Here is a 19,550-nt window from a genome sequence, read left to right on the forward strand (position 1 = left end):
CGACTACCGACAATTGACAACCTTAATTTCCAACTACCGACAACCGACTACTTTAATAGAACAATTGTAATTGTTATTTGAATCCTAATGCTAAAACTAAGAACATTTATGAGTATTTTGTTGCCTCTAATCACCTCAAAAGATCATCAAACGTTATGTGGCAAAATAAAAGAACAATGTTTCGCTTGGATCAGGCAGAAAACCAAAAATTATGACTGCTAGAATCATCAATCGTCTGAAAGGCCTCTTAAACAACCAGTCTGAAAGTGTGATTTCAAGTGTGATCATTCCTACATCGTAAAAATATTAAAAAACAAAACAAACATTTGCTATTTTAAAAATAAGTTCCTGACTGATAAGCAGTTAGAGCAGTTGCAACTGAAGTGTGAAAGAATTTGTTGCAAATTCTGAAACCATAATTATGTCATTGATGATGAGTCGTATTTTACATTTAAACATACAAATATAAATTCTAATGCTGGATTTTACTCAAATAATCCAAAAAATACATTAAAAAATACAAAATTTAGCGCAAAAGCAAAATTGAAAAAAAATTTCTTGTGCAGATTTCCACCTGCCCTCGTGGAATCTCTCAACCTTTTATTGTTTCTGCGGGATTTGAAACTAACCAAAGAGTGTATAAAAATAAATGCATTATCAAAAGATTGATTCCTTTTATTAACAAACATCACAGTGATGATTGTTATGTATTTTGGCCTGACCTGGTATTCTCGCATGTCAGAAGTGGATGAAAAAAAATCTATCGTATTACTAAAAGTTAACAACCTGGCTTGTGTCTCAAAATTACAACCTATTGAGAAAATAAAGGTCAACCGCAAAAAAGAGTTCGCTTTTGTTTAAAAAAAGTTGATAATAAAGTAGGAAATAAATATATTGCTTCCTATTCTGTTTCAGTATATCTGTATATATTTTTTGTTCATAAAATTATTTCTTCGCACTACTTGCGGTAGTGGTGTAGTGGTAAAGCGCTAGCTTCATAAACTTGCGGTAGTGGTGTAGTGGTAAAGCACTCCCTTCATAAACCACAGGTTCTGAGTTCAATCCTCACTATGTCTGAACTTGTTATTTGTGTTATTATGTGCATCATTGCAGTAGTTATCAACTTTTTTGGATAAATTTGGGTTTTTTAATTGAATGCAATTAAAACGTTATGTAACTTGCCATTAATTTCCTCATCAATTTTGAAAGTTTTGCTGAGTAATAAAGGATCAAAAAAAGTTAGAATAAATGAAGAACCCATTTGCAAAACGCGCCAAGTCTGAGCAAATTATTTTTGAGATAATAAAGGAAAACTGACCCACACGTATTTCGCGCTCAAAAAATAAATTTGTTGGTAAAAGTTACTTCAGTGTGGTGATACAAATAAAGTATGCGCATAGGAAAAATTTAAAAGGATCATAAAATAAACCTGATTAAATTATTGACTTAGCTTATTTTTATAATGTTAGATGGACTTAGATTATTTTGAAATAGGTTAGTAGATGAAAAACTATATATGTATATATAGATATAAGCTTCATTGAATTCGTACAAGATTTATTTTGTTTTAAAAAAGGGTTCAATTGATTTGAAAGAAAAAGCTTCGGTTTGCATAAATTATTGAAAAAAGTAATAATATAAAATTGTGGGAACAATCAAAACACTATTGTAAAATTTGTAGTTTTTTTATTAAAAATTTTGATTAAAGAAAATGCTGTACAATGAATAAGTTAAACATGATTACAAGAGCGTCTTCTCCAACAGGGGCGCCATAAGCATTTTTTGGTCTTCAAGATATCTAATTTCCGGACGTGGAGCAAACTCCAAACATTTATATGTTTATACTTATGTCAAATAAGGATGCTTTGCAAAAAATTGCGATGATTGGAGCTTGGGAACCGAAAATCCAAAAAATTTTGGCCCCCCTGCCCCAAATGTGAGAGCGACAAGTTGATGAAATATTTTTTGCACTGTTTTCAACTAGATTTATATTCATAGATAAATATTAAGTTTCATAGTATTGTCTCTCGGCGTTTAAAAAAGAATGACCATATAAAATTTGCAACCCCCTCAAATTGGAGGGGGTTTAAACTTTATATGATTATAATTTTTGAACGCTAAAATATTTTACTATAAAATTTAAAAAAGGAGCCCATGTCCTCCAAGACAATTGCATATGATATCTTCCTCATCTTCTGGGTCTTTTTCTATAAAAGAGAAATAAACTATTAAGTTCAACTAAACGACGGCAAAAATTAGTAAGATGGTTGTTTGCTTTTTCTCCAACAGCTATAAAACTTTCTCTAATTTCAGCCATTTTGTACTATTTTAAATAATTTGATGCGCCAAGAAAAAGCGCGCTAATAATAAGTATAAACAGACTTTTCATTGGTTGTTAAAAAACATAACGTCACTTATCGCTCATCTGATTGGGTTCTGATGGCATGTTTTGAAGCTTTTACCCAGTTTGACTTAACGTGTTTTGAAATTTCCCGTAGCTGTTTTTAGGACTAAGAGCCTTTTAATAGAACTAATATTTTAATAGATGATAGATTTCAGTATATAGAATATAGAAATGTAATTAACTCAAAAAAATTTTTTTTGTGACTTTGCGTTTTGCAGATGGGCTCCTCGAATTTTCCGTATTAATTGTTCCTAATCCGCCAGCTCTTGATTCATCAACTCTCAAACCGAACTCTTCAACTTTGATTAAATTTTTTTCTTAATAGATATTGATCTTTTAACTTAAAGTTTTTGTTTCAATTCTGTATAAAAAAAAGTAGAATAAATTCAAATTCCAAGCCAAGAAATGTCATGCAATATAATACCATAAAAATTTGTTTTAATCTGAATGTTATATGTACATATATATTATATGTATAAAAGGTAATGTTTCTGTGGCTTAAAGATCCGATACTTGAAGCTTATTTTGATTGGAATTATAAAAACGTTAATGGCATTTTGAGTGGCTTGATGCTCCGTCTATACCCCAACTACTTTACCCCAACTGCTACTAATTAGAATTAATTCATCAGAATCTTTTTTTACCATTAAAATATTAATAAAAAATTTTCCTATAGTTTCACAAAATGTTTGGATCTTGTTCCACGAGATCCTGAACTTTGGCTTTTGTTTCAGTAACTTCGATGGATGTTTTTAAAGTTAATTACTATTTTTTTATTTGTTAAATTGTTCCGTAAGATGAAAAACTGCATAATTTTTTTAGTATTTTCATGAACACTTTTTGAAAGTTTATTATCTACGAGGTGTGCAAAAGCTTCTTTAGGCTTTTCTATTGCAACGCTGTTAGCTGAGTGTAAAAAAATAACGATTCGTGTCTCCTCTTCATAACGACACAAGTAACTTGACTAAACTGAAGTTGTGTTTATGAAATTGCGTTACGACAACATTTTTTCGACGAATTTCGTATTTGAATGATGTCGATCATCTTTTAGTGCGAATACTAGATTTATCAAACTTTTTTGTTGGTCGACTTCTTTTTGCTGAATTTTTATTAAACCCTCTGGGTTAGCTGATATTCAACTAAATAATTTGTTTTAAAAACTGAATTTTATCAAACCTGATTTTTATTATGTAAATTTTAAAATGTATTTTTTCGATATGATGCACAACATGTCGCTACATAAGCTTAAGTTAGTGCTAATCTCTTTTTTAACAATTTTTGTTTTTTCTTTTTCTTAAATTAATTATGAAATTTTTTCTCAAATTAATTATGAAATTTAAAACGAAAGGTAAGAAAAAATAAAAGTTTGAGCAAAAGTTAAAAGGAGTGTCCTACTTACATTTTTTTTTTCAACTTACATTTACTTTTTTTTTCAAAACACATATTTACGCTTAAGGGTATTGGAAAACAATATAAAACCACACTTTAAAACTTAAAAATAATTTTGAATTCAAAAAAAAATTATATATATATATATATATATATATATATATATATATATATATATATATATATATATATATATATATAAAAATTACCAGATAACTATGACGGAAAGCTGATCGGGCCTTGATTTTTTGATTGATAGTTCTTAAGACACTAACGATTCGTTGGTGTAAAAATATAAACACGATCGGCTTGGCATGGATATGGGCAAAAGATATCAAAGTAGGACTCACTCCGTTTGTATTTATATAATGAATTGTACTACAAACTTTTTCAGGAAACATTTATTTTCATTTTTAACAGTCTATATTATAATCTTTTTAATGATGTATTTTTCATAAATCTATATTTTAAAATAATGATAGTTATTAAAACCCTGCATCTTAAGAATTTTTATCGAGAATACATTAAAATCCTAACTTAAAGAAGCCACTACCATTAGATCTGTCACATAAAATTTCATAAAATAGAATATAATCGATAGTGAGGGTATTATTAACAAAACACACTACCGGACATAAGATTTTTAGTAAACCATTTTCTTAATATTTGGCCGCTGATTTTCCACTGTGAAGTGAAATTTTTACCCATGAAATTAAAATTTATATTTTTGAAAAAATTGTGCTTAGATACAAGCTTCAACGGGGTATTTTTTGCGATCTTGATTCTTGAAGAAAAAAAAAAATTACCGCACAATATAGAACTGTAATAAATGCTCGTCCTACATTTTTTTTTTTTTTTAATAATTAACAAATTATTATTATTATTTTTTTTTATTTTTTTTTATTTTGCTGTTTAACAAATTTAACAGTTTCCATAAATTTACAATTAAGTTAATGGCCGGAGCAAGAAGAAGGCATAATTTGCCTTATCGCCAAGCACCGTGTTACAATTTATAATTTATACAAAGTTGCTTCAAGAATATATAACATAAAAGAAAAATTAAATGAATGTTTACAAAAGATATATAATAAATAAAGTAAAATATCGTTTAATACATAATATCATAAATAGATTGAGTAAAAGTAAGAGGTAATATATAAAACTTTATATATATTTTAAGTAAAATATATAAAAGATAAAGTAAAATATCATAACTAGATTAGGTAAAAGTAAAAGTGAATATATAATAACTTTATATATATAAATCCGCACAAAAAATAAAATAAAAAGCGAGAAAATGTGATTTTTGATAATGAATATTGTCAAAAAATTTTAACCTTTTTTTTTTCTTTTTTTTTTCTTTCGAATAATTACGAAAATACGAATAATTAACTTGTTTTTCAGTTTTTAAATTATATATCTGATCTATTTTTAAAAGAAAGACTTATAATAATATAAATCAAAATCTGCGTTTAAAAAAAACTGTTTTGAATCAGTTTTAAACTGATGAAGAGATTTTTTTTTTCCGAAAACAATGTTTGGAAATCTTTTCCACAAAAGTGGTCCGCGATTCTGAATTGAATAAGAAACTTGTTTAGAATAAGATTTTGGTATAACAAAGTTGTCAGCGGAAAATCTTGTAGCATTTTTATGGTGTATTACTTTAAAATAAGTTTCAAATATTTTGGGGGACAGTCCATATTTTGTTTTATACATGAACAGTAGAACAAGATCGATATTAAGTTTGAAAATATTCAGGGCACCAATTACACGTAAAAGAGGTTCACAAGGAACCGCTCTACAAGATCCAAATATGATTCTAACAGCATGTTTTTGCTTGCTATAAAGTTTTTTTAGCTTAGTGTAATTAGTACTTGCCCACATGATGTTGCCATAAGTTAAGTAACTATGTATAAAGGAAAAATATAAACTTTTTAAGGACTTAAAATTTAAAAGTGGCTTAACTCTATAGATCATGCCAATGTTTTTTGAAATTTTTTTTTCTGTAGAATTTATATGCACTTTCCAAGATAGCTTTTCATCAAAGTTCACACCTAAAAAATTTACAGATATTTGCCTTTTGATGTTAGTTTTATTCATCAAAAGATTGGGAAGAATAAATGGTATTTCCTTTGTTTTGCTTGGTTTGTGGAAAAGAGAAAATTTAGTTTTTTGAACATTCAAAGACAATTTGTTGCATATAAACCATTCATTTACTTTTTTTAATTCTTCATTTACTTTATGGTTACTTTTTTTGTGTTTTAAAGAGAATTTTTTACATAATATAAATATATGAAAATTAAGAAAAAATATTTTGAAAATCATTTTTTATGAAGAAAAAAACGTTAACTTTTCCCCTCATAATTGGGGAAAAGTAAACTAGTTAATTTTTAATAACAATTTTTTAAGATATCAAAAAAATTAAAACCAAATAAGGAAATTAAGAAAATCAAGCAAAATTAATTAAAAATAAAGTGAAAACTAATCTTATTAAAAGTTAAGTTTACAAAAATCTATTTTAATCAAATATACAAAAAAAACAATTTATTAATTAAAAAAAAGAGTTGTTTCATCGGCAGAAGCAGGTTCGCGGCATTTTTTCATGAAAAAAAAAATTTGTTTTTTTTTGGGTAAACACGATCGACAAACCCAAAACTTGCAACTAAAAGCTTCACATTAGTACAACATTTTGTTTTGAGTTGGCAATGCTTCTTACCAAACTCTGCGACACTTTTTGCACCTCTTGATGTCTTTGTCTTGTCTCGGTTTTTTTGAACGTCTCGGTTTTGAACCGAGCACCTCATATGTACTTAGACACTGGCCTTCAACTCTCGGAATGCTGATTCTTTTGGGTTTTTTTTGCGTGTCAACTTGGTGGCGCTATAAAACAATTTTCAAATTGCCTTCGAGTCTTTCTGTGAAGTGTTGCAACATTTGATACGTTTGAGCAGAAGTCACTGGTGTTGTTGTTAAATTTTGAAGTTAGCAAAACGTTGGAGTTTGATGCTGACTGATGTTAGATGATGATATAGGTTGGGATGAGGACGATGAAGCAGGCTCGGTTGAGGATGATGAAACTGTTGCGATGACATCTGCGAAGGTTCTATCGAAACCCCAATCAGCTAAACTGATAAGTACTGAAACAAGAGCAAATTCAAATGCTGTACTTAGCACGATAGTTGTAGCTCTACCATGTGATTAGACTTGCGCACGCGTTGTACACGCGCTTGTGAAGAGTTGCCTTTGGTATATTGTATGCCTTTGAAGCTTCACTGAGTGATATTTCGCTTTTTGTTGCAATTGCTCTTCATTGTAAGTTGTTTGCGTTTTACGAATGTAAGTAAGAGTTTTACGAATGTAAGTACGAGTCATTTTGTTTTAAAACTTTTTAGATAAATAGCAAAGTCTGCCATATTTACGTTTTAAATAATTAATAACTATTAATTAGTTTAACCGCGTTCATCTTGATGCATAAGTGTGAGCAATAAGCATGTTTACTCTTTCCCGAAAAACATTTCTATTGGTTTTTTGCTAATAACTTTTTTCCGGAACTAGTAAATTCAATTTTGAAAAGAGAATCTTGATCGTCAAAATATTTTCTACAAAACAGCCCTTTTTGTTTAGTAAAATTTAGTTTTAGTTTTGGGAGTTTTGAAGTTGATTTTTTAGAAAAAAAACTTTTTTTTTTACGAGAGTGAGAATTTTGAGGTTTAACAAGGCTTAATTAAATTTTTTAAAATAGTTTTTACACCTTCAGAAAGAATACAAATTCTCTACAAAACGGTGCCTCGCATTTGAAAAATTTTTTTTTTAGCTTTCAATAAATGCAAAAGAAACAAAATTGCTAAACCGTTCATTTTTTTTTTTTTCGTTTTCTCTTGACCCAATTTACTTTATAGATTAGGATAGGTTTTTTTTTAGTTTATGAAATCGCTTTTATTCAAAATTATTGTTAGAAAATAGTAACTTTGCAATTTTAAATTAAAAAATTTTAATTAAAGTTATAGAGTAAAACTGGGTCAAACCACACTTTTTATCAATAAAAACTTTTTTATAATTTTTTTCAATTTTTTTTATTAGAAAGGTAATAAAAAATTACATAAGATAATATAAACATATGTTAAGAAAATAATGATGAAGTTATTGAAAATATTAAATATAAAGAAAAAAAATTGTGCGGTTTTAGGCGACATTCTGATAAAACCGCACACTTGAGAAAACATTAAAATTTTTAAATTTTAACTTTTTTTTATTATTTTTTAACACAACTTATATTTAAGAAACTATATTAAAGTTTTTACATTTTTTGCAACAAAAAAATTTAGTTCCAACAACATATTTCTTTGGTAAACATGTTTCTTTGCACAATCGTTCCCGACACATCGAATTCTCGCATTGCAACATTTCTGTGTGTAATGTACTCTACACTTTTTATATTTTGCAACTTTTAATCGTTTGGCTGCTGGTACTTGTTCTTTGTTCTTGTTTTGCTGAGGCTGCTCAGCATTGTTATGCTCAGGCATGTGAGTACTTGGCATAGAGAGTCTATGCTTAAGTTTAACAACTTTTACGGCTTCTTTTATTGCTTTTTCTTCACCTTTTTGTTTGAGGGACTCGATCGCATTTTCTTCGGTAATACATTTTCCGCCAAGTTTTGATATGTTGCACGGCTTCGGTTTCTTAACAAGCGATTGATTTCTGGCTTGAAAAAACTGCTTCAACTTTATCCCAATACTGTTTTTGCAACGCTCAACACATGCTTGATACCTATCAAAACTTAAAGCTGGTGTAGTTATGAAAGATGGTAATTGGTGTGTATTTGGAGTAGATGCTGCGGAGGCTGTTGAAGATGACGAAGCTGTGTCTGAGCAAGATGGTGTAGGTACTGCGGTGGCTGTTAAAGTTGATAAAGGTGGATTAAACGTTTGTGTAATTGCTTATGCCTTGTGATTTATGTTGCTTTTATTAAGTGGAAATAAGCCAGAGTACTGGAAACCAGCAATTGCATGCAAGCCTGTAAAACATTCAACACTCTCGTACAGCAGTTTGAGGAACGGTGGAAAATTTTGTTTATCTAAATTCTTACATTTTGAGTCTTTGTAATACTTTGTAAGAATTTCTTTCCAAGCTTGATAAGTGCTTGTTTGATGACAACAGACAACTCTATCCAATGGTTGTAGAATATGTGAAGAATGCTCTGGTAGACAAATCAAGGTTATATTGTGTTTTTTGCACAGCAATACCGCTGCGAATAAATCCAAATGCCGCTGTGAATAAATCCAAAATTATGTGAGTTGTAAGCCTATTTAATACTAAAATATTAATACCACCAATTTTCTCAGTTTCGGGTATAAATACTTCTTTCAGTCATTCAATAAACGTATCGTGCTCCATCCAACCTGATTTTAAAATTGAATATTTGTTGCCAGCTGTACCACCTCTTGCCCAGGCAGGACCAAAGTTTCTTTTGGCTTTGTATATATTTCAAATGGTGGTGCAAAATGCCCATCAGCATTGCAGCGATTGTTTACCGTATATTGAATTTTTTCAATGTTGCCAGTAAGTTGTAAGTTGAAAAGGGACAAGACGTGCATTTAGCACGTCTTGTCCTTTTTCGACACACTACGGCTGCTTCGCCTTGATTACCCTGTTTCATCACAATTCTAAATATGTGACCCAGAAGTTATGCCAGTCTGTTGATATTGCTTGGCAACGCATTCAAAATAACTATCAATTATTTCTGGCGTACAAGAAGCGGCTCTTTTAGATGCTTAGTTATCCGCTTTTCTTGTTGAGATTTCTTTTGCCATCTTTTCATAAAGGCATAAAACCAGTCTTTACCAGGTTTGCCATTTTTAAATAAGAGCAATTGATCTTTGCGTTTAAGGTAACTACATACAAATTCTAGGTTTTCATTTCGGGCTAAACCATAACCCCAGTCACCAAGACACCATCATCTTACATCGACACCATCATTTTACTATCTTTTATTGAGTTTACGTACTTTCTGCATGTTGGACATATGGGTACAAAATAATTTTTTTTAATTGATTTTTAAGTACATTAGAGCTCATACAATAGCTTTGTAAATCTTTACACATATTTTTATCTACAATTTCTATAGGGGCAGTAATATCTTTAGATAAGCAAATTTTAATAACCTGCAATACTGGCTCAACTTTAATACATTTTGAAATTGAAGACCTGAGATCAAGAACGTCCTAAGTCCAAAATAATCGAAAATTGAGTTAATGTGCAATAATGTTGATAGACATGTTACGCATATTGTCTTATAATAACTTTTCATAATGTTGGAAGCAGTGAAATTAGCACTTCAAGAACAATAACGTCCAATGAGCACGAAACACTAACATAAACAAAACATCTACAAAACGCACTCATTAGCTCATATTAAAATATTACAAAGCGTTACACAAAACAATATAAAAGATGTATTAAAAGCTGGCAGAATATGAACACTTCTGTTGTTATATAAAGTAATGTGTATTTATTAATTAAATTTATTGTATTTTAAGTAAATAAGTATTATAGTGGCTACAAAGCTACAGCACAATAGCTATCGTTTACACAAATCATTCAAAGCAAATATTATTAACCAATCAGGTTTTAGTAATAATTACTAAAACCTGATTGGTTAATAATATTTGCGTTACAAACAACAGCTTAAAATTATTATTTATTACAACAGCTTAAAATTAATTATTATTTTTCTCCATAGACTTTATAAACAACAGCTTTTTAATACCATTATTTTTTGTGGCGTCATTGTTTTTGGTTAATGAAAATGGATATTACAAGCAATGATTCTGATAGTAGTGTGTCTGCTGTTACTGCAAAACGGACAAGGAATGAACCGTTGTGGAAACGCATTGTAATCAAACGTGCTAAAGCAGAAGGTAAGGAATTTATTTCTTGGAATAAAAGTTTGGTACCTATGAGAACTACAGGGGTTGACTGCCATTGCCGACATATGTGCTTTTCTAAATTCAGCAATAAGAAGAAGAAAGCTATTTTAACATCTTTTAATACCATAGGTGAAAAAAATGGACAGGATAATTATCTAATTGCGCTTATAAAACCTGCTGAAATAAAGCGAAGGCGACCTAAAACAGGTAATACGAGTGTCAAGCGGTCTACAAGTTACAAGTATACTGTTAAATGTGGAAATAAGATGTTTGCCGCTCTGCTTTTATTGCCTTGCATGGAGTAACAGAACGTCGTGTTAAAAGAATTTCTAATTTGCAAGTCACCTATTAGTTCCTAAAGATGGCAGGGGAAGGCATGGAAATCAGCAAAAAGTGCTACCAAATTCTGTGGCAAATGTTCATTCCCACATACCTTCGTTTCCATGTAAAGTAGTTCATTACAGTAACAAAAGTAAAAGACGTTTTTATCTTGCGAGCTAAACATCAGAAAGATGTACACCTTGTACCTCGAATCTTTTTAACCAGATGCTTATGTGCTAGTTAAAGATGGTAATGATGTTGAAAAGGTAAATGCGCGCATAAAATATCATTTTTACTGAGACTATTTTAAAAAACATTTTAATTACGGTTTTGGTAGACTACAGACGGATTGTATGCAGTTGGTGTTCTGAGCTAAAAGTCAGCATTGCTAATGAAAAGAATGTGGCACTTTGTAACAATGCAAAACTCAGTCTTCTTATTCACAAGCGGAAAGCCAACCGGTTTTATTCTCGCATGAGAGAATGTAAAGATTCTTCATCATTAAGCGACAACATTGTTGTTATAACTTTTGATTTTTCACAAAATATTCCAGTTCCGCATTTACCGGTCAACTATATATTTATTCCCGTCAAATTTGGACTTATACCTTTGCTGTTACTTTGTTAACCAGCACCTCTCAAAAATCCACCATGTATATGTGGCCAGAAAATGTTGCTAAGAGAGGCGTTAATGAAGTTCTTAGCAGCTTGAATAATTATTTTTCGAAGTTTCCTGATTCTATTAATACGATTTTCTTGTTTAGCGACGCTTGCCCTGGACAAAAACGCAATATAACCATGGTTCAGTTTTGTATACTTTGATAAAGTTCGGGCGCTTTCAACGAATTGTGCATTATTTTCCAATTCGTGGGCTCAGTTTTCTGTACTGCGATAGGCCTTTTGCTATCATTGAAGGTATGAAACGGAGATTAGAAACAGTTGAACTCCCTTTGCAATGGATGGATATGGTCTCCCAAAAATTTCCTGTTGTCAGAATTTCTGGCGCTGATATTAAGGATTATCAATGTCATTTTCAACCTTTCTTTAAGAAGACGATTATTGCTAATAAAGAAAAATTCGCAATGAGTAGTTATTTTATTTTTGAATATTCCAATTTGCACAAAGATATGGTTGCAGTTTCATTGAACACGGAGAGTTCTGTTTTTAAATGTTTTGTTATTGAAAAACCTAATGTCAATCCCTCATTGCCAACCGTCTCGATGTACACTGCCAGTTTGCCAATTAAATCTGCCAAATTCAAAGATTTGCAAAAACTAAATAAGTTTATTAGTGATGAGGCTAAATCGTTTTATCAGTCATTACTTTTTATCCAAAATAGTGAAGGTAATGACTCCAATGATGAGATTATTGAGTTGAATGAATAAACATTTTGAACAATAGTTTCTTAGCTGATATTGTGTTAATATTCTACCAGCTTTTATTACACTTTTTTATTCTACTTTATGTTACATTGCTATTGAGCTGATTAATATGTTTTGTAGACATTTATTTCTTATTTTTCGTTCCTCCTTGACATTTGAGATCAAGAACGTCATAAGTGTCGCATTGTTTATTAGCCTTCGCCATTGAACAAGCTTCAATGGTTTATCCTCTAAAAATACTTATCTTTTTTTTAAATTAAGTGAGTCTCTAGACTCACTTAATTTAAATAAGTAATTTCCATTTGTATATTTTTTTGAATAACTTAAAAAAATAAATTTTTTTTTGTTTTTTTAATCTCCTGAAAAATGTTTATTTTTTGACTTGGGACGTTCTTGATCTCAGGTCTTCAATTATTAATATTGACATTATGTAAGAAAAATTTAAATATAGTTCACAATTCTCACTCTCTCTACTTTTGCAAAACATTTTACAATAATTAAAAACCCTTTTTTTCAAAAACGGCTACCTTTCGATTTTAAACTAACCAATCAACTTACTGAAGAGCTCATCAGTAAACTCCTTCAAAATATTTGGGGAAATCTAACCTAAATCTTATTATAGCACTTGAGAACTTTGTTGAACATCCAGACAAGTTGGGACACGGAGCAAAGTGAACAAACGAAAAAAACAAGCTGCTCAAAAACAAGAAAAGAAAATGTGAGAAATTGTGAAATTATTGGTAAAAGTAAAACAAAACTTTTTACCTTCTAGAGTAACGGAAAAGGAAAGTGAGCACATAGATGAATAAAGGTATATCAAAAACAATCAATTATTTTTTTGTAAAAAGCCTGAGCATTATTTGTATTTTTGTAACACATTTTTTAGAGAGTATTTATATTTTTCGGACAAATTTTGACTAAAAAACAAAACAAAACAACCAATAACAAAAAATTTTTTTAAAAATCTTCTGAAATAATTTAAATTACAAATAAACAATCGCTTCAAAGCGATTACAAATACACAATCGCATCAAAGCGATTAAATGTTACAAAAAATATATAACTTTTCCTATTGTTATATATAATATAAAACTTTCTTTTTGTTTTCTTAATTCTAAACTTATTCAACAAAAAACAGTAATTCAACCGTACTGTTAAGTAATAACAATAACGTTAATTTGTATCCATAGCAATAAAAAGCTTTTCAAACATTACGCGATTGTTTAGGGAAAACTAAATAAAATGAAATATTTTATTTAGTATATTTTTATTAAGTTGAAAAAAGTCAAATAGTAAGAAAGATGGCGGCTTAAATATTTATTTAAGGAAAATGAGCATAAAATAGGTACAAAAAAAAAATGATTTGAATGATTATTAAATAATAACCATTGTGCTATCTAATAACTGTTACCACAAATGCGATAATAGAATTAACAACAACACAATAGAAATAAGTACATTAATTTGTTTGGCGTTACCAATTCTTATCTCATTAGCTATTCATAACATTTGGTAAAAACTATTGCTGGATGAACAACTTGCCATCTTGTACCCACACTGCAGGACCTCCTCCGTATTTCGTAAAAAAGAAAGTCCAAATTTCTTCAGATATAAATCCAAAAGAATTACCTAAAAAAAAAGCATGTTAAACTGATATAAGCTACCAACTTTGAATCGTTTGTTGATGATGATTTTTCTGCGTGTGACCAAATTTTAGGCTTGTCATTTCATTAAATTAGAGTTCATCCCTTAAAAAAACAAATTTTTAGTTACTATTTCCAAATAAAATTTGGAAAATTAAATTTACTGATTTTCAAAATGTAATTCCCTGAATGCGAATAGTACAACTATTATAAATTATTCAATTAAATTATGAATTTTATATTTACATATAATATATTTAGATTAAGTAAAATATTTCAACTGTTTTACATATTTAGGTAAAAAACACAAAACAATCTTCTACTTGTATCCCTACAAATTTTAAACTGTCAAATTATAGGTGTGGTTGGTAAAAAAACTGCCATTAACATCTAATACTGCAATCAATATCTTATATGGCAGTCTGCCCCAAAAGTCGAGTAATCCAGTTCTTAATCCGATTCATTAAACTTAAGTCATAAAAAAAAATTTGAATACAAAAAAGATTTGTATCTCATCATTTATTTGCCATCAAACAATTTATAATATATTTTTTATTACATCTTCTTTTAATAATCCGGTGAAAGTATAGTGGTAGAATTGCTCGACTCGACCATGCCCCTGAGTAAATTTTTTTCTCTCTCTCTCTATATATGTGTTTGTGTGTGTGTATGTATGTATGTATGTATGTATGTATGTATGTATGTATGTATGTATGTATGTATAGTATTGATAGATAATATACATACATACACACATAAATACATACATACATACATACATACATACATACATACATACATACATACATACATACATACATACATACATACAGATAATATATTTACATACATAATAGTAACAGACTTAACACTGAATTTATTTAAACCAATTGAGCCTAAAATTTTATAAAGTTGTATCTTTTAGTTTTTGATTTTTGACACCACAAACTTGCGTTTTAACTTTCATTCTTTCCTCTAATATCAAATCTATTTTCCATTTAGGCTAAAAAGTTTTCTCAAGTGAAATTTGATTTCAATTCATTCATTCAGCGTGAATTAAAGAAAACCTATTTTTAATTAATTTATCACTTTTATCAAATATCAAAAGTTTTATTTAAAACAAAATCTTGCTAATAAAAATGTTAAAGTATTTTTTCTTTTTGGTACCAAATAAAGTTAAATAATGCAGTGGTTAGAGTTCTGACTTTAAACCAAAAGTTCTAAGGCTTAATCCACATTATTATCATGATAGCAATATTAGAAACATTAGTCAGAAAATTTGCACATTAAATGTCACGACCATTTTTGATATTAAAAACATTAGAACCACAAAAACAAAAAAAAAAAAAAACAAAAAAAAAAATGCTGAAATACTTTATTATAAAGGGTGATTTTTTAAGAAGTATAGGATTTGATTTTCAAAAAAAAAACACAAAATTTGAAAAAATTGATGAAATCTTTGAGTCGATAGAACGGTCGATATAATTTAATGTTTAAAGACTATTTCATGTAAATTTTAGCCGCGGCTTCGCTTTAGATGGCCCATGCGTAAGGTCCATTTTTGGCACACTCTCTCCAACATATCGGCCAGTATCTCACAAATAAATGCTTCAATATTGGCTTCCAGTGCGCCAATCGTTGCTGGTTTATCCCTGTAGACATTAGCCTTAACATGGCCCCACAAGAAATAGTCCAAAGGCGTTAAATTACATGATCTAGGCAGCCAATTGACGGGCCCCAAACGTGAGATAAACTGTTCACCGAACTCGCTTCTCAATTGGGCCATTGTTTTGTGTACTGTGTGGCATGTGCACCGCCTTGTTGAAACCACATGTCAGCCAAGTTCAGCTCTTCCATTTTGGGCAAAAAAGAGTTTGTAATTATTGCACGGTAGCGCTCGCCATTCCCAGTAACGTTCTGGCCATTGTCATCTTTGAAGAAGTACGCCCCAATGATGCCACCGGCCCATAATCCACACCAAACAGTGCTTTTTTTAGGATGCATTCATAGCTCTTGCAATACTTCTTGCTGGTCTTCACTCCAGATGCCGCATTTTTGCTTGTTAACGTATCCATTCAACCAGAAATAAGCTTCGTTGCTGAACACAATTTTTCAATAAAAATGTAGATCTTCCTCCAACTTTACCAGTGCCCATTCACCAAATATTAAACATTGTGGGAGGTCGAGTGGCTTTAATTCTTGCACCAGCTGTATCTTATAAGGTTTTACACTCAAATCCTTTCGCAAAATTTTCCACGTAGTGGCGTAACAGAGGCCCAATTGCTGTGAAAGGCGGTAAATCGACATTTCACGGTCATCACTAACACTGGCGGATACAGCTACAATATTTTCTTCTGTCCTCAATCTACGTATGCGTGTTGGTGGTTTAATGTCAAATAATGTAAACTGGGTTCAAAATTTAGTCACAAGCTTCCGAATAGCTCCCTCAGTAGGCCGACCAAATGGCCCATAAATTGGAAGAAGTGTGCAATGCACTCTCTTAACCGAGCATAAATTTTGATAGTAAAGTTCAATAATTTGCAAGTGTTGTTCGAATGTAAGTCAATTCATGGTTAAATTATAGACCAAACTGAACAAGTTTGACAATGACACAAGACATGATGCATGTGTGACCTGTCAAAACCAGTGTTGCCAAAAAGATACCAGGAAAAAATTCACCCTTTATAGATAAAAAATAATTCAACTAAATTAATGGGTGCTTTTTTTTTAGATATAGAACTTTAAGAGCAACACATTTTTTACTGGCGGCCGTTTTGTCAGCTGTCAAGTGATTTATAGTCAGTTTGGTTTGGCATTTCAACTTATATTTTCAAATAGACTTGTTACGCGGTAGTAGTAGAGGTTATTGTTTTATTTTAAAATATTTTTATTTATTCCCTGAACCTTTATTCTTTGTGTAAAGCTAACAGTTAATAACAAATCCAAACAATTATAAGTTAATTACTATATATTCTGTTTTACTAAAATTCTCCAACTAATATACCAGATTCTATTTTACATGTAACTTAATGTTTACTTTAATTAATATTTTACACAATTCTTCTTAATATCTCTTCCTCTTCTATATCTTCTTCTCAACATCGAGCGATTCTACAAACTCAGAGCGAACAAACAAGCAACTAGGGAACTCCCTTATTTCATCTTCCTCTTCTCTATTTATATCATTTCAGCTTGATCAGTTGCGTTTTGGTCCAATTGTTTTTAATCAACTTTGACTGTTTGACGCTTCATGCTTCAGTGCTTCATTTAACTATTGATTATGCTTGGTCTATTGTTACCTTCATAACAGACTGTCGTCTGAACAATGTTTCCAAATTGTGCAAATCTATTTTGAAAATCTTGGTTCTGTTCAAAACACATATCACGCACTACATCCATTTTATGGTCAACGTAATTATCCATCAGAGCAATCAATTTGATTAACTATGGAACGTTTTTGCACCACTTTTACTCTAAATGATAATATGCATCCACAGAGACGTCATAGAGTGCGTACAGAAGAAGTCATTGCTGCTGTAGAGTGTAGCGTAGACTTGAATCAGTCTATCCACCATCCTGCACAGGAATCGGATATGTGCCATCCACGTTATGGAAGATTTTACAGAAAGATCTTGATTTGCGTGCTTACAAAATTCAATTCGTTCAAGAACTGAAGCCACATGATCACCTAGCAAAGCGTAGATTTGGTGATTTTGGCTCAAAACAAGATTGCCCTTGATCCTGATTTTCATAAAAAAATTTTGCTTAGTGATGAAGCTCACTTTTGGCTGAATGGATACGTCAATAAACAGAACTGCTGTATTTGTAGTGATGATAAACTTTAAGTGTATGTCACCAATTACATCCAGAAAAACTGACCGCTTGGTGTGCTTAATGGGCTAGTGGCCAGAAGATATGGAGCTGCAATTACTGCAATTACTGCTATGGAGCTGCAATTACTGAATTTTTTGTTCATCAACTGAACAACTATGTAAATGAGCTGTGGTTTCAACAAAATGGCACAACATATCACACAGCTCATGCCACAAATGATTTATTGAAGGAAATATTTGGTAACCACATAGTTTTACAATTCGGACCCGTAAATTGGCCTCCAAGATTTAACATTGCTAGACTATTTTTTATTGTGAGCATATGTATAGCCGCTAGTCTACGCTAATAAGCCCGAAACAATGGACCACTTGGAGGACAACATTTGCTACGTTATTGCCAACATACAGCCATAAATAATGGAAAAACTCATCAAAAATTGGACCACCAGATTTGACTACATTTGAGCCAGTTTTGGCGGTTATATGCCAGAAGTCATATTTAAATTATAACGCCAGAAGATTATCTTTGGAATCAAGTAAATTTCATGTCAATTTAAAAAAATCATCTTTGTTTTATTTCATTTTAAAGTTCTATACCCTTAAAAAAAAAACCCTTATTTAACTTTTTAATTTAATAATTTAACTAAGTTATTTTTAATTAGTAATTTATTTTTTAAGCATTTAAAAAACAAATTAAATAGAAATCAAAAAAATATTATAAAAATATTTTAGCATAAAATATTTTTAGAGTATTTATAAATATTTTTATATTATTTTCTACAGTAACAAAAACAACCTTTTTCAGAGTTCTCTTCAACTAAATGTTCATTTTTGATTGGACCAGGCAACTCTGTATGTAATAAAAGAATTATACTTTCTTGAATCAAAAACAAAAATAAAATAATATCAAAATGAGTTTACATAAATTATTTATATAAATAATGAATTTGTATAGACTGTAAAAAGTATTTTTTTATTTAATCAATATAACAATTTTTTTATTTTTTATTCAATATAATAATCAAACAAAATTACCAAGTTGCTTTCCTAAAGCAAATGCATGCCACTTCTCATACCAATCTATACTTAATTTGAATCTGACCAGGTAATTCTCTTCATGTTTAAATTTATCATGCATCTAAATAAAAAAAAATTTAAAGTTAAATTTTTTTTTTTACATAAATAAAAACAATACAACCAGTGTTGTGACCAAGCATTCAATATACAGCTTTTTTGATCAATTTTAACTAATCTACTGAATAGCCTTTTTAAACAACTGTCAATTATTGCAAATGTTGCAAAAAATATTTTAAAATTGCTATGTTTAAACATGATAAAATTACCTTTGTGAAAGTATCTAATTCCAATTTACCTCTATCTGCCAATTCCTGAAAAAAAAAAAAAATTGTTGAATTATTATAACTATGTATGTATAAATTATATATATATAAATTAAATATATATATATATATATATATATATATATATGTATATATATAAATATATATGTATATATATAAATTTATATATATGTATATAAATATATATATATACATATATATACACACACACATACACACACACACACACACACACACACACACACACACACACACACACACACACACACACATATATACAAACACATATGTA

At 29.9% G+C, this 19,550-nt stretch overlaps 1 protein-coding gene across 1 annotated transcript in view; it reads right to left on the reverse strand.

Annotated features, from left to right (window-relative positions):
* Positions 1-13,363: 13,363 nt before the first annotated feature.
* The window catches only part of LOC101236913 (ubiquitin carboxyl-terminal hydrolase 20), a 29,392-nt gene continuing 23,205 nt past the window's right edge, over positions 13,364-19,550 (reverse strand). Inside the window, exons 21-25 of the mRNA XM_065790683.1 lie at positions 19,241-19,285; positions 18,933-19,035; positions 18,694-18,747; positions 13,900-14,050; positions 13,364-13,654 (exon numbers count right to left, since the gene is read on the reverse strand). Of these exons, the coding sequence (XP_065646755.1) occupies positions 13,941-14,050; positions 18,694-18,747; positions 18,933-19,035; positions 19,241-19,285 (312 nt within the window). The 3' untranslated portion in view covers positions 13,364-13,654; positions 13,900-13,940. The remainder of the gene's footprint in view (positions 13,655-13,899; positions 14,051-18,693; positions 18,748-18,932; positions 19,036-19,240; positions 19,286-19,550) is intronic.

This window comes from Hydra vulgaris, chromosome 02 (assembly GCF_038396675.1).
Source record: "Hydra vulgaris chromosome 02, alternate assembly HydraT2T_AEP".
Taxonomy (NCBI): Eukaryota; Metazoa; Cnidaria; class Hydrozoa; order Anthoathecata; family Hydridae; genus Hydra; species Hydra vulgaris.